General features: G+C 38.3%; 1 protein-coding gene across 1 annotated transcript in view; it reads right to left on the bottom strand.

Annotated features, from left to right (window-relative positions):
* The window catches only part of KDM2A (lysine demethylase 2A), a 93,803-nt gene that overhangs the window by 20,110 nt on the left and 58,430 nt on the right, over positions 1 to 15,263 (bottom strand). The window contains exons 6-12 of the mRNA XM_055415416.2: positions 14,725 to 14,903; positions 11,717 to 11,823; positions 11,280 to 11,373; positions 9,986 to 10,139; positions 9,769 to 9,884; positions 5,885 to 6,011; positions 3,590 to 3,984 (exon numbers count right to left, since the gene is read on the bottom strand). Coding sequence (XP_055271391.1) covers positions 3,590 to 3,984; positions 5,885 to 6,011; positions 9,769 to 9,884; positions 9,986 to 10,139; positions 11,280 to 11,373; positions 11,717 to 11,823; positions 14,725 to 14,903 — 1,172 coding nt within the window. The remainder of the gene's footprint in view (positions 1 to 3,589; positions 3,985 to 5,884; positions 6,012 to 9,768; positions 9,885 to 9,985; positions 10,140 to 11,279; positions 11,374 to 11,716; positions 11,824 to 14,724; positions 14,904 to 15,263) is intronic.

Consider the following 15,263-nt stretch of genomic DNA (forward strand, 5'->3'; position numbering starts at 1 on the left):
GCCATGTTTTCCATGATTCCTGATAAACAGCAAGCTTTCTCAGGACACTTGTCACAGTGTTAAGAGCTCTCTTTAGATGGATCTTAACTCATTCCCTTTCTTGCTGCCTCCTTTTACTCTGCCTGAAGTTTGACACAAATCTTTCTACATTTTCCCCTACTACTCTGCCTCTATAAATATCCTTATTTAACTATATTAGTTAAGAGTTGTTCAGTTGCTAAGTTGTGTCCAACTTATAAGTTGACTCACTGGAAAAGACTCCGATGCTGGGAGGAATTGGGGGCAGGAGGAGAAGGGGACGACAGAGAATGAGATGGCTGGATGGCATCACCAACTCGATGGACATGAGTTTGAGTGAACTCCAGGAGCTGGTGATGGACAGGGAGGCCTGGCGTGCTGTGATTCATGGGGTTGCAAAGAGTCGGACACGAAAGAGTGACTGAACTGAACTGACACACTGCAGCATGCCAGGCTTCCCTGTCCTTCACTATCTCCCTGAGTTTGGTCAGATTAGTTAATAGTTTGTGTATTTCTATCATGACATTTGAGCTGTACAACTGATTAGTGAATTATGACTTCCTACAACTGAATTCAATGAAATCAAATCTACCTATAGATATCCCTTAGGATTAAAAAGATATTTCTCTTTTTCATAAATTAAAAATGCAGATCCCCAGGCCAAAAGAACATTAGTGAGAGATTATAAAACCTTCCTTCTTAGGGTTCCTAAAGGCAATTATACAAGTTAGTAAGTCACCAAAGTCACAATTTAATGTTTTCCACATCCAAGGCAGAATAGCTAGGAAAAAAGAAACTTCTGGACTTTCCTGGTGGTCCAGTTTGTTAAGATTCCACGCTCTCAATGCAGGGGGCACAGGTTTGATTTCTGGTCCGGTAATTAAGATCTCTCACACCACAAAACACGGCCAAGATAAAATTTTAGAAAAAGAAAGAAGAAAGGAACTTTGGGGAAGTTCCTTGGTGGCCTAGTGGTTACGATTTCAGACTTTCTCTGCCGTGACCCAGGGTCAGTCCCTGGTTAGGGAACTGAGACCATGCAAGCCGCGTGGCCTGGCCAAAAAAAGAGACAAACTTCTGTAAAAAAAAAAAAAAAAGATGCTATACTCAAACTCTCAGGAAAATATGTATGTACCATCACAATGAAAAACAAAAAATATAAGTGTCCTTTGTTCACTCGAGTGGGAAGTGAGTTTGGGAACTGGCTTGTGAATACAGAAAAGTATGGCTAAGTTTGTTCTGGCGCACTATATCAATCATTATAGATACAGGACCACACCTACCTGGAACTTAGTTATTTCCTCCCATAAACACAAGCCACAATACCACCTGCCTTGTCTACAACAACTTTATAAAACTAAACTGTAAAACCAACTGCCTAGGTTCTATCACTATGGAGAGGACCAACCTCACTAGGTTACCAATCCTTTCAGTCTTTTAAAGTTTTTATCGTTTCAATGATGCATAAATAATAAGATATAGTTAGAATGTCAACTGAAGAAAAAAATAAAAAAATTAGAAGTCTAGGTCTTAGCCCAATTGGAGTTCTTTCCTGAGGTACCTGGCAGAAGGTAGGGAGAACCTCAGCTGGTTGTTTAGTGGTAGCCAAGAAACACCTGTATAAGGATCAGGAATAAAAAAGTCATACTATGAGATATTTAGCCCATCTTCCTTAAGGTCACATAAAATTATTCCTTATAAATTCTTCTGTGGCTTAAAACAATCTATACAAAAGGTTTTAAAAATAACACGTTATAAATGGTTAACTAGCTTTCTAATACACATACCCATGCCCTGCACTGAAGACATAATTCCAAACAGTGATTTAAAGAGTTTTTCCTGTTTGTATTAATGTTTACTTTTTTTTTTTTTGGCTACACAAGGTGGCATGTAAGATCTTAGTTCTCTGACCAGGGACTGAACCCATGCCTCCTGCAGTGGAAGCTCAGTCTAAACCACTGGATCTCTGGGGTAGTCCCCAATGGTTTCATAAGAAATATATGAGGAAAGATTTACTAGAACTCTCTCCAGTTCAGACAGTTCAAATCTGGATTCCCTAAAAATAAATTCATTTCTTTGAGACCAATATACGAGGAGTGGGTTGGACTTTGAAGATTACTAAGCATTAAAAAGCAGACATATTACTTTGCCAACAAAGGTTGGTCTAGTCAAAGCTATGGTTTTTCCAGTAGTCATGTACGGATGTGAGAGTTGGACTATAAAGAAAGATGAGTGCCGAAGAATTGATGCTTTTGAACTGTAGTATTGGAGAAGACTCTTGAGAGTCCCCTGGACACCAAGGAGACACAACCACCATCCTAAAGGAAATCAGTCCTGAATATTTACTGGAAAGGCTGATGCTGAAGCTGCAATACTTTGGCCACCTGATGCGAAAAACTGACTGATTTGAAAAAGACCCTGATGCTGGGAAAGATTGAAAGGGGGAGGAGTAGGGGATGACAGAGAATGAGATGGTTGGATGGCATCACGACTCAATGGACATAAGTCTGAGTAAGCTCCGGGAGTTGGTGATGGACAGGGAAGCCTGGCGTGCTGCAAGTCCATGGTGTCGCAAAGAGTCGGACACGACTGAGCGCCTGAACTGAAGTGAATGCGGGGAGACTTACTGACAAAGAAAAAAAATATACAACATGAAGAAACTTGATTTGGCAATCAGATGAATTGCATTTAAAATGACACTTTTCTCAGAAGTTGCCCCAATGTATTTAAGTCTTAATGTAGATAAATTTGAAGCTCAGTTCAGTTCAGTCGCTCAGTAGTGTCCAACTCTTTGCGACCCCATGGACTGCAGCACGCCAGGCCTCCCTGTCGATCGCTAATTCCCGGAGCTTACTCAACTCACGTCCATTGAGTCGGTGATGCCATCCAACCATCTTATCCTCTGTCGTCCCCTTCTCCTCCTGCCTTCGATCTTTCCCAGCATCAGGGTCTTTTCAAATGAGTCAGCTCTTTGCATTAGGTGGCCAAAGTATTGGAGTTTTGAGGGCAAGAGTTAGAAGGGGGTGACAGAGGATGAGATGGTTGGATGGTATCACTGACTCAATGGACATGAACTTGAGCAAACTCCAGGAGACAGTGAAGGACAGGGGAATCTGGAATGCTGCAGTCCATGGGGTTGTAAAGAGTTGAACAGGACTTAGCAACTGAACAACAACAAAAAAATGTGTTTGGGATAAGACTGCTAGAGATTGTACTGGCCATTTTTGTTCTGAAATAGGCCTCTTTATCAGAGTGTAACTTAAGTTCTAAGTAACATTTCTTAATATAAACATTTTTCTTAGGCTCACCCTTTTTCTAGGGTCAGCCTGAAATCCATTTTTAAGATTAGGTTTAAATCCTAACTGAACATACAAATGTTTGCATTTTCCTAATAGGGACCTAACCTCATTTTAGGAACTGAAACACTGTACAGCCCAAACACACACACACACTCTTAACTTCTTTCTGGTTGAACCAAGATCACCCCAAACTCCCGAATTTTCTCTCAGAATCCAGAAACTGATTGTCCTAGCCAGATTAGCAGCCGTTATGCAACACAACGAACCCTTACCTTCACATCAGCAATGAGAGCATCTTCGTCTTCTATCCCTGTAGGGACGCATTTCTTGTGCAGTGGCAGAGATTCCAATTTATCTACAAGACAACGAAGACCTTCAAGCTCAAAATGAGTCAGATGCACCTGTCGGTCCTTTCGGGGGCTACACTGGGAATCCCACACTTGGCCATTCTGGGAACCCCGGCTAGAGTCAGAGGATGAGTCCCCAGACAAAGTTTTCTTCAGACTTGGAAGACTTCGGCAGGTTTTGCCCAGTCCATCATAATCCAGGCTGACCCCGTTGGCTACAGGGCTGGTGAGGACAGAACGTCTGCTGCTCAAGCGCCGAGGCTCTCGGTCTACTGCTTCCTCATCCCCGTTTCCAGACTCCAACCCATTTAACTCCAAATCTGCCAGTATGAAGAAAAAATGTGGTATGAATGTGCCACTTGGCCATGTGATCAACAAGAGAAATAGGTAGTATGGGAGGGGCCCTGCCGTTATAAATGACAGAGTTACCACAGTTTAAAAACGGTCTTCCCTATTCCAACCCATTTGTCTACTGCTGAAAATCAGCTGTAGGTAAAAATAGGATCCTGAGTTAGTAGGACAACTGAGACAACAGTCAATTGGATTTTTAAATGATTGGGAAGGGTGCAGTCTTTAATAAACAGTGTGCTGAAAATAAGTTACCCATGAAAATAGCTGTAAATGAGTTTCAAGTTCAAACTTAATTTGAGGATTATGATCTCATTATCTTTTAAAAGACTAGTACTAATATGAAACACAATGGCTTCCCTGGTGGCTCAGTGGTAAAGAATCTGCCTGCCAATGCAAGACACGGGTTCGATCCCTGGGTCAGGGAAGATCCCCTGGAGAAGGAAGTGGCAACCCACTTCAGTATTCTTGCCTGGAAAATTCCACTGACAGAGGAGCCTGGCAGACTACAGTCCATGGGGTTGCCAAAGAGTCAGACATGACTTAGTAACTAAACAACAAAAACATGAAGCACATATATTTAAAAACCACCTTTGTTCAAAATTTTGGCCATAAAATTAAGCTTTGGAATCAAAATCTTAGCAACATGGCTAATAAAAAACGTGAATATTTTTTAAAAGACAATTTTTGATAGTCAAAACAAAAGAAAGTTTTGTTAAAAGAAGAATTTTTAAATGTTAACTAGCCTTTTATTATGAAAGTAATAAATTCTGACTAATAATAATTTAGAAAATACAGGAAGGTGCAAAGAAGTAAGTCATCCTGTGTTTCTCCATGCTTGGAGAAACTCAACAGTGTGATGGATCTTCTTTTCGTCTTTTTCTATACAAATGTTTATAACTACAACTTGACATATTTTTTTGTTTGTTTGACATATTTTTAAACAAAATTAGGATCATGCTGTATATACAATTGTGTATCCTGCTTTCATATATTCTTGAGTATGTTTTATTTTCAAATGACATCATCAGTTATCCTCAGAGGAAATGCTAAGGCAAAAAGTATTTTGCTTACATGACCACAGGATATGGCAGTGACGGCTCCTCTTTATTTTCAATGCATGGAATAGCCTAAAAATGTATAACTGAAACTACCTCAATCGACATCCAATAAAATATTTCTCTTGATATAAGTTATGGAGACATTAAAACTCAGAAGAATATACATTTTAGAATCTTACCAACATGATTTAAGTTGTAACATTCCCATTTATTAACTCTTAGATCATGAGCAAGTTTTTTAATTTCCTTGAACTTTGATGTTACCATTTGTAAAATATGGAGGATATACACACCTCACAGGTAATGACAACTTAATGTATACAGACTGCTTAGTTTGGGGCCTGAAATACAGCAAGAGTAACTCTGATGATGCAATCCTAGTTTTTATTGTGCCAAAGACCATTCTTTACACAATAAAACATGTTAAGACTTTTTTTCTGCCCATACAGAGCCGTTTGCAGGATCTTGGTTCCCCAACCAGGAATTGAACCAGGATCACAGCAGTGAAAGCGTGGAGTCCTAACCACTGGACCATCAGGGAATTTCCAACTGATTACTTTCTTGAGGAGCAAAGTACTAATACCAGATGAGATCCAGAATATTTCATTTAGGCCTAATAATTCACATCTGGGTAGGAGGATCAACTGTAACCAGTTTTTAACTTCACCGAATGGATTCGGTACTTCTAAGTAGCTAAATAAAAAGATAAACCATAAAAACAAAACAACTGGGGAATAGCCTGTGGAATATTCCTGGCCTTACCCTCAGTCTTGTGGAATATCTTGAAAGTTCATGTAGGTGCAACACTTACCCATGCTAAGGGACTCTTTCTGAAATTCCTTAGTTAGGTGAGAGCGGTTGGTTATGCAGTACACATAGCGCTCCAACACGTACCAACACATCTCATAGTAGAATGGATAGCGGAACTTATTAGGGACCTAACATGGGAACAAAATAATGAGAAAATCAAGCTAATAACAATTTTTCAGGAAAGAGAGTAACAATCACTCCAATAATTAGCCCAGGAAAAACTCTCTCTAGTTAACATGTAATCCTAGGTTGCCATGTAAAGCAAGAATTTAAGCGAATATCTCAACTTAAAAAATGTTGGTCTTGGGAAATCATCGCTAAAGATAACAGATACTTGGAAAGACTATTTAGAACTATCAAGAAGCTGTCTTGTTGAGTGGGAAAGCATCAAAAAGAAGTTTTGAGACAGAGAGTAAAATGTTAGTAAGGCACAATATACTTATTGTAAATGTCAACCATTCTTGCCTGTACCCTGAATCAGAAGGCCATGATAACACAGCATATAATGGAAAATGTTTTTATTATGTCCTTACATACCTGAAAGTATGATTAGAGATGCATTCCCAAGCTACACCTCATCTAGGACACTAGACTGAGTACTTCCTCCTGCTATTAGCTCTCAGCTTGCCTGCTTCATACTTTGTACTCTACCAAGATGGTATGGCCACAAATCAGGTTACTATTCTATGTGGCCTCATCAGCTGCTACCTTTAGCTTTCTTTCCATTCTTCCCCCAAATAGTATGAAATTATTCTAGGTGAATTAACATAAAAATAATTGCCCTTTATATTTATCATGGTCAAGGAACCCGAAAATCAGCATGGATCAATCATTGAGCAGGATCAACCATGGAGATTATCTTAAATACGGACATACCTCATTTTACTGTGCTTCACTTGACTGAGTTTCACAGATACTGTGGCCCTTTTTTTTTTTTTCAAAAAAAACAAATTGAAGGTTTGTAGCAACCCTGCATTTGTCAGATGAAGACTAGCACTGTTTAGCAATAAAGTATTTTCTTTCTCTGTTTTAACTCTTGTCTATCTTTAGTTTTTTGTTTTTTTAATCAGTTTTTAATTGAAGGATAACTGCTTTACAGAATTTTGTTGCAATAAAGTATTTTTAAAGTATACACTTTTTTAAAGACATAATGCTACTGTACATTAACAGACAACAAATAATGTAAAAATAACTAACAGACTATGTATAATGTGAATATAACTTTTATATGCACTGGAAAAAGAAAAATACTCCTGTGATTCAGTTTATGGCAATATTCACTTTATCGCAGTAGTACTGAACCAAACCTGCCAGATCTCTGAGGTATGCGTGTATATTCTGCCTGTCTTCTTTCAGAGAGGGCTTCTTTCAAAAGGATAAGGAAAACAATACTTTTAGGATTGATCTGAATATGTAACTCCTGAGAATGTTCCCACCTACTTTTCAAAGCTCCATGTCAGGCAATCTTTCCAAATCAAGGAGACTCAGATGGACATCCCTTTTCAAAACCCTTCACTAGGTCACAGGGCATTACTGGGGAATAAGGAGATCACTTTCCTCATTGCAAGGCAGGAGAGACATGTACTTTTCATTAGCTTTCCAATGCAAAGGCTCTGAATCTTAGTTTCTGATACCACTACAGCTTCAGCAAATAGAAGAGGTTTCTCCTCCCTTGTTTGAAAATAATTTACTTCTGGTACAGCAGGAGGGAACACAAGAATTAATAGATACTTGATCCCCCTCAAAGTAAACATAATACACTGCGCTTCTCTGTTTGCCTTTTAAGTTTTAAAAAAGACTTCAGGAAAGGTCTTTAGGACAACCCCAAATTCTAAGCCCTCTGAAACTCTGTTGACAATGGAGTAATAATGACAAGAAAATAAAATAAGGTAAAATAAAATATAAAATGGGCATTACACTTTTAATTTTTGACTTGGAACTCAAGACATTGTACTAATAATAGCCAAGACATCATACACCCAAACTACCCCGTTATATTTTACCTGCTGCTAGACACCACAGAGCACATCGATTTCTAAGGCTGGGTTAGAATTTTTGAAAAAAAATATTTTAATAATCATTATAAAATTATTGCGCCTTTAAGCACTATCAATAGACTTACCAATACTCAATTCAAATAGTGTATTTCTACACCAGCATGGCAAAAGTAACTAACATATTGCATTAAATTTATAACATATTTTATATTTCTTTACTAAAGCATTCTCTATACAGTCTCTTTTAAGTTAAACTTTGTTAAGTTTAAAGAAGTTGGTAACATAATAAATGTATATCAGCTTGGTACTGGCAATGTAAAAGCTTGGGTGTAGAAAGCAAAAAAAAAAAAAATCCTCTGTGGACATGTGTAGAGGACCCAGTGAAATTTCATGCAAACACAGAGAGTTCCTTATTTGGAAGGAAAGAATTAAGTCATATTTAGGAAAAATGGAATAGTATGTCAGTTGGATACTGAAATTTGACATTTTCTGATAAACAAAGTCTAGGAAAATTAGATAAACCAAGAACAGTTATTACCAGTTTAACAGTCTGCAGGAGACTTTTTCATGCAGAGTTAAGGTGCTCATTTTACCTATAGTACTGAATATATATCCTCCCTTTCTTCCCTCAAACTGAGCAAACAATTAAGCAACAGGTATAATGGCAATTTTTAGCCAAAAAAGGGAATGCTTTTTAAAAATATTTTCAGATTGAATCTTACAACAGGGTAGATGGTATTATCACAAAATGATCTTGAGTTAAATAAGAGTATTTTACTATGAAATTATGTGATTTTTTTCTCTTTTAAAATATTTAAACTATTTTTACTGTTACTTTAAACTTACTAAACTACTATTATATCTTCTGTAGTTTCACTACTTTTAATAAACAAGCTATAAAATTCTATAAAATTCACTTCTATAAAATTTATTTTAAAAGTACTGTATCCTCTCTTAATTCTAACAGGGCAATCTCTATAACTCTGACAGCAACAATCTTGTATCTTATGTATATAATATTCATACAATAGGTAGCTCAAACCAAAAAACATGTTTCAAAATAGACACCAAAATGGTTACCTGATCATTAGTCAGTAACCATTCCTTCTAAAAATTATGAATTCTTCATTAATTATTTTTTGATTTTTAATCCTGAAAACTTTCAAATCCACCAAAAAGTTTATAGAGCAGTACCACTATGACTTTCATAGCTTTTCCAAGATTGATCAATCATTAACATATCACACTTTTAAATGGTAGGGGGTAAGGCAGAATCTAACTAAAAGAGAATTTTGTGACATAAGAAAATTATATGAAATCAAATTTCAGTGTCCATAAATACAACTGTATTATATTTGAGCCATCCGCACTTGTTTAAGTGCGTCACTCTACAAGGCAGAGTAAGTGCTTGTGACAGATACTATATGGCCCACAACGCCTGAAATATTTACTATCTGGTTCTTTACAAAGAAGGCAATGGCAAGCCACTCCAGTACTCTTGCCTAGAAAATCCCATGGATGGAGGAGCCTGGTAGGCTGCAGTCCGTGGGGTCGCTAAGGGTCGGACACGACTGAGCGACTTCACTTTCACTTTCACTTTCTTTACAAAGAAGTTTGTCAACTCTTGCCTTAAGGTATCTACTGCATGTAACTTTCCCCCTATATATCCAGGATGATTTATCAGCTATGCAACACCCTGTGGAAAACTGACAAAATAAGACACACAAATAATTTTCTACTAAGTTTAATTCTCTCATGGAACCCCAGCTGAGAAAGGCAGTATACACATTTATATGTTAAAGTACAGTAGTCTGAGTGTTACACAGTAAGCAGAGTAAAAAGAGATATATGAAACCTCTTCACATTTAATTCTTACATAGTTACTTACCCGTGTTCGATCTTCAATGTTGTATATTTTTAACTGCATGGGGATATTGAAGCTATGCAAAAAATTGCCTCCAAACACCAATGTGTCTGTAGGAGTATACACAGCGTGAATCCAGCCTAGAAGAAAGGGAACGGAGGGCAGAGGCTGTAAGCACTCACTGTAGTGTGGCTCTCTCAGAGGCTAGAGTAGACAACTCACTTTTTTCCATCTTGCTTACCTGAGGGAATGACGAAGGTATAGCCCTGCTTGAGCTCAATGCGTTGGCAATCTGATACCCGGTCACCCAGAAAGATGTCTCCCTGTTTCCCTGACAGCAGCCAATTCTCGTACAGCTCCAGGTTGTGGGCTGTAGGGGGGATGAGCCAGAAGACCTGTGAGTTAAAAAACTTCAGTCTGTTAACAGCCATTGACATGACCCAGTCGTCTCCCTCAACTGATAAAACAGGTACAAAGTTAAGACCAACAAGTAGAAGAGAAGCTAGCAATCCTCCCAGCCTATAGAACTTGACCATTTTGGAAATTCTACAGGCCTCAGGGAAGTAGACCTTTTCTGTCCTCCACTTGATCAAACAGCATTAGGGCTTCCCTGGGGTTTGACTGTAGAACCTGGAACCTATACAGGACTCAGAGAGAAGGAGGGCATTAAGCTTGTCACCGAGGCAGTCCCTTCCTTGCCCCTAGCTGGCTGGCCTCAGTTAGTTAGGTATACAGTATCTTCAAAAGACAGGCCTGGATTCCAAGGTAGTAACCAAGATCAAAAGGACAAAACTCAGGACACCATTTATGAATGTAAAGTAAACAAAATGACTCTGGATTTGGAGATAATAGCTGTTCTAATTCAGCCCTCACATTTTAAAAGCATCATCTGTTTTCATTCCAGGTCTACTTTTCTCTCATAAATGCTTTTAATTCTTACAAGAAAAAAAGGGTAACAATAAGAGTGTAATACTATAAACTTCTGATATTAATTCTACATTTTCATTCTCACACAGCATTCAAAAGCACTCTCAGAAGCTGGAATATAAGGCTTTATGAATGAGGATAATCTTTCAAAATCTATTTATATCCCCTGACAGGACTTAAAGGCTTCCTCTGGCTACATTTCAGACCAATGGCTCTATACAGGGAAAAGTGGTCTGGATCCCAATTTACTGGTTTCATTGTCAGTCTAGCTGCACTTTGTGTTCCCTTCTACTATTTACTATGCTCCCATGTAGAGAAGTTATCTTTTCCTCTTAAAACCACTTCCTTGCCTTTATTTGGAGAATTCTGCTTTGGGAATCTAGAAACAGTACTGGTGCCGACATTGGTAAAAGGAAAATGGGCTAGATGGATACCAATTTTTGCTGGATTCTAGCCAAGAAAGTCAAGTTACTCTATGATTCTCTCCAGATACGTGTGTGTTTATCTCCTAATAGACTCGTTTTCAGGGTATATGAAGCATGCAGGAACTGAAGCTAAGTCATATAACCAGCTTCAGATTCCAATCCCCATCACAACTGTGACCATACCTTTCCCCCTTGATGGATGTGATACCAAACAGAGGTACCACCGAAGTCCACATGGAAGTCAGTATAGCAGCCTCGAACACTCATCAGACAGTACCTGACCCAAAAAAAGCAGTAGCGTTAGTGCACTGATGAGAAAAAGGAGACTTTTCCCACCACAATGCCACACTCTCCCCTGTACACTCCCCTCCATCTTCTTCCACCTGGTATAAACTCCCAGTTAGTGAGAGGAATGCAATCTCAAGTCATCATAGTATCAGAAGAAAAGTTTGTTCTCCTTTACGTTACCATGGCTATGGGGCTCTTACATACACTCTTCCTTTGGAACTCAACTTGACTCTCTTGGGACATGAAGCAAGGTTGCTAAGGGAGGACCCATTCCTTGCTATCACTCTGGTCTCCCACAGCACGCTGAGGAAAATGCAGGGTAAGCCACTTACTTCTGCACTTTAGGATACTGCATCTCCAAGATGGCATTTGTTGATTCAGTCTGACTTTCTTTCAAATGCCTTGGCCACATATTGTCTACCCAGTCAATGAAATCCACCTTTAAAAGGAAGAAGAACATTTAGGTTGGCATTAAAGAGAATGCTAAAGTCAAGAAAAACAGAAATTCTCAAAACACATACTGAAAGACTAGAATTTAACTTCCAGCAAGCAAACAATCTGTTGGTAAATTTAGAGTCAACAAACATTCTAGATATAATTATTAAGTGAAAATAAAGACTAATGGTTCCATGAGCATGACCACAAAGATAGCACTAATCAAAACAAAGTCATTAAATGATGCAGTAGTACCCAATAAAACCCTCTCTGTGTGGCAGACTGGCATAACCAGCTATACTGGCGGGGGTGGGGGTTACGCGGTGGAGATAAAAGGCAGTGTCTGGAAGATTCCTATAAACTTACTGAAAGACGAACTGCTAGAAGAGCCAAGATACCAAACATTTAAAAGGAAAGGAGAGGGAAGGAGGAAAGGAGAGGGGAGGAGAAAAGAATTCCATAGGGATTTGCAGCCTTATATGAGCAATGTGCTATAGAACCTACTGGGTTAGGAATCAGAAGTTCCAGGTCTATCATGTTTTCTCAAGATCTTATGTGAGGCTCTCTGGAACTTATCTGTAAAATGAGGATAATTATCTCAAAGGAATATTGTGAGGATTAGATGCAAAAACATGTTAAAATTTTTTGAAATAATGTTATCAGAGTTTAGGAATCTGGTTTTTTCCTTTGGCCACACCATGCAGCATGGGGAAATTCCCCCACGAGGGACTCAACCCATGCCCTCTGCAATGGAAGCATGGAGTCTTAACCACTGGATCACCAGGGAAGTCCAGGAATTTGTTTTAAATAATATGTGCTGAAAGAAATGAAAAATGAAAACAGTATGAACTTAAAACACTTTACACTGAATCGTAACATGTCCCATATCTTCAAATGTCTGCACCCAACCACTGAACTCCAAGAAACGGTTTTAAGTGTGAGTCAAACAACCATGGATTCAGCAAAGCACCGGTGCTGCAGGTATCTAACTTATGGCTATAAAAAAGATATATCTGGTGAGCTTTATAACTTATGTCTGTATATATTTCATCATTTATTTCTTTACAACATATATCTAGATAAATGCATACAATCTGTGTGTAATGATACAGATCAATGTTCAGTGGACACTCAGATGTAAACCATGAGTTTTTGGAAGGGGTCACTGATGACACTAAAGTTTAAATAAGCAAGATGAGGAACAACTATGAAGATTCACTTTCTGTCCCATTTCAAAGAATTTCCACTCAGGGATCCAACAGCTTTAACCAAGCATCCACTGGGCCTAGGAACACTGACTGAGCTCCATGTTTCCTTCTTCTCATCGAACAAAACCTATTTTCTGCTCTCTTAGTGTAGTGGCCAGGACCTCCCATCTCCTGGAACTGTCCTTTGGAAAGTCTTTACCAGAATAAAGGATAACTGACTTGTTCAATATACTTACTATAAGTTCTTATGTCTGGACAGGAAGAGGAAAAATTAGGAACACAAGTATTTTTTTGTCAAGTGTTCACTCAGGGATAGTTGGATCTTTTTGGCTAGAATTCTCACCTGTAGCAGTAAGTCACTCTCTGTCCTCTTTTGATATTATTGGGTATGATCTGACTACCAAAAGAATACTATAGTAATGTGTTCATACCTTTTTCTTAGGTTACTCTTTAGGATCTGGATAGGCCTTTTGCTAAATGCTCACAGCTGTTTTGAGAACAAATCTCCAGGATGGATAATCACCAGTTTCTAGCTGTTCTGTACCAATACAGGGCCAATCTGGGACATAATCAAATCACACACTGCAAAAACAGCTCATGGCCTTCCATGAACTAATTTCCCCATCACCATACAAACTTGCACATTATATCTGCTACTTCTTCATTTACTTCTAAGTTACTGCTGGGATGACAGCAGAAGCCATCTCTCTCCTCTCGAGAGAATCTCACTTCATGCTACCACCCACAACGGACAGTTCAAAGTTGCCCAGCTTACTCTCCCTGCACCTACTTTTGCACATACTACTCCTCCTGCCTGGGATTCTGGTCTTTCTTCTCTGCCTCATTTCTTCTTTCATGTCAAGACTGGGGATCTCTCTACATCACACTGACAGAACATTTTCCCTTGGTCTGTACATACCAATGTATTAGTGATAATAATGCAACTATCTATTAAGTTGAAGGTATGTATGTATATATATATATGAATGACATTATTATAACCAATTAACCACATTTTAACTTTGAAAGTCAAAGGGTACAATTAGGATAATTTAAATGGATACGGGATAAAACACTGAGACTTTAAAATAATGTTTAAAATAATAGTACATTCCAAATTCCATTGTTCCAGATGGAATACTTGACTCAAGTGAGTTCTGAAACAGGAATAAAAGTGGTCCAAAAATGACCAGGTATATTTTAAAAGTGAAACCAATCCCCCTCAAGGAAAGGATCTTGCAGATAGCCACTTTCATAAGAAAGGGGTTAAATCAGTATCTTCAGGAAACTTAAGCACCAAAAACTAACTTTCCCCCATGCTGGGTTATCAATCTGTTGCTACTAATCATCCAACAGAATCTACTCACCTGCCTCTATATCATTTTTCTCCCAAGCATCTTTACAAGTATAAACCTATAGGATAGAAATTTACTAGGCAAACTTCCTATTTACAGTTCTTATCAGAGTGAATTTTAAGACTCTTCCCCATTACATGCAAGTGGCAAAGTTCCTAAATTATCAGAATGGCCTCTTCCTATAAAAAAATCAAGTGATGTTGGAAATGAATAACCCAAGTTATTCTTTTTAAATTTTCCTGTTCATCTCCATCGTCATCCTGCTATGTTTAAGAACTCCTCCCAGTATATAAACAACCCTCCTGGTGACAAAGAAAATGTGGAGACCATGATTAGACTAACCGTGGAAGGCCTCTGCACCATGTTCTCCAGCCTGGTGTGGCTAAACTCTAAGCTGATGACATTATAGAGTTTTTCTCGCTCCTCCTCTGGGGTCTCATAGTAGCGTGTCCACTGAGCCATGGTCATTTCAATGCCTTTCTGTGTGTTCACATCCATGACATCCACCATACGACGACTCCCTGCCATGAAAGATGCATTGATCATTTCAACTGAGCCACTGATATCCTTAAATATATTAAGAATATAAGATACAAATGAAAGTAAACAAACTATTCTTTTTCCTTTACAGTATTCAGCAATAAATAGACAGGAGATAGCTGTCACTTGAAAGAGGTAATCAACAGAAAATCAAACCAGAAAGAATGAGAATGACAATGATTAATACTAAAAACAATAATCACTCCCTATGGCATGTTTACTACATGGTCAGGCATTGAATCTTTATTCAGTATCTCAATGCTAACAATTTTAAGTACTCAGTACCATTCATAGATGACAAATTTCATACATTGCATAGATATTTACTGAATGATACAGAC

Source organism: Moschus berezovskii, chromosome 25 (assembly GCF_049115385.1).
Source record: "Moschus berezovskii isolate FMDL1 chromosome 25, NW_MosBer_1.0, whole genome shotgun sequence".
NCBI lineage: Eukaryota > Metazoa > Chordata > Mammalia > Artiodactyla > Moschidae > Moschus > Moschus berezovskii.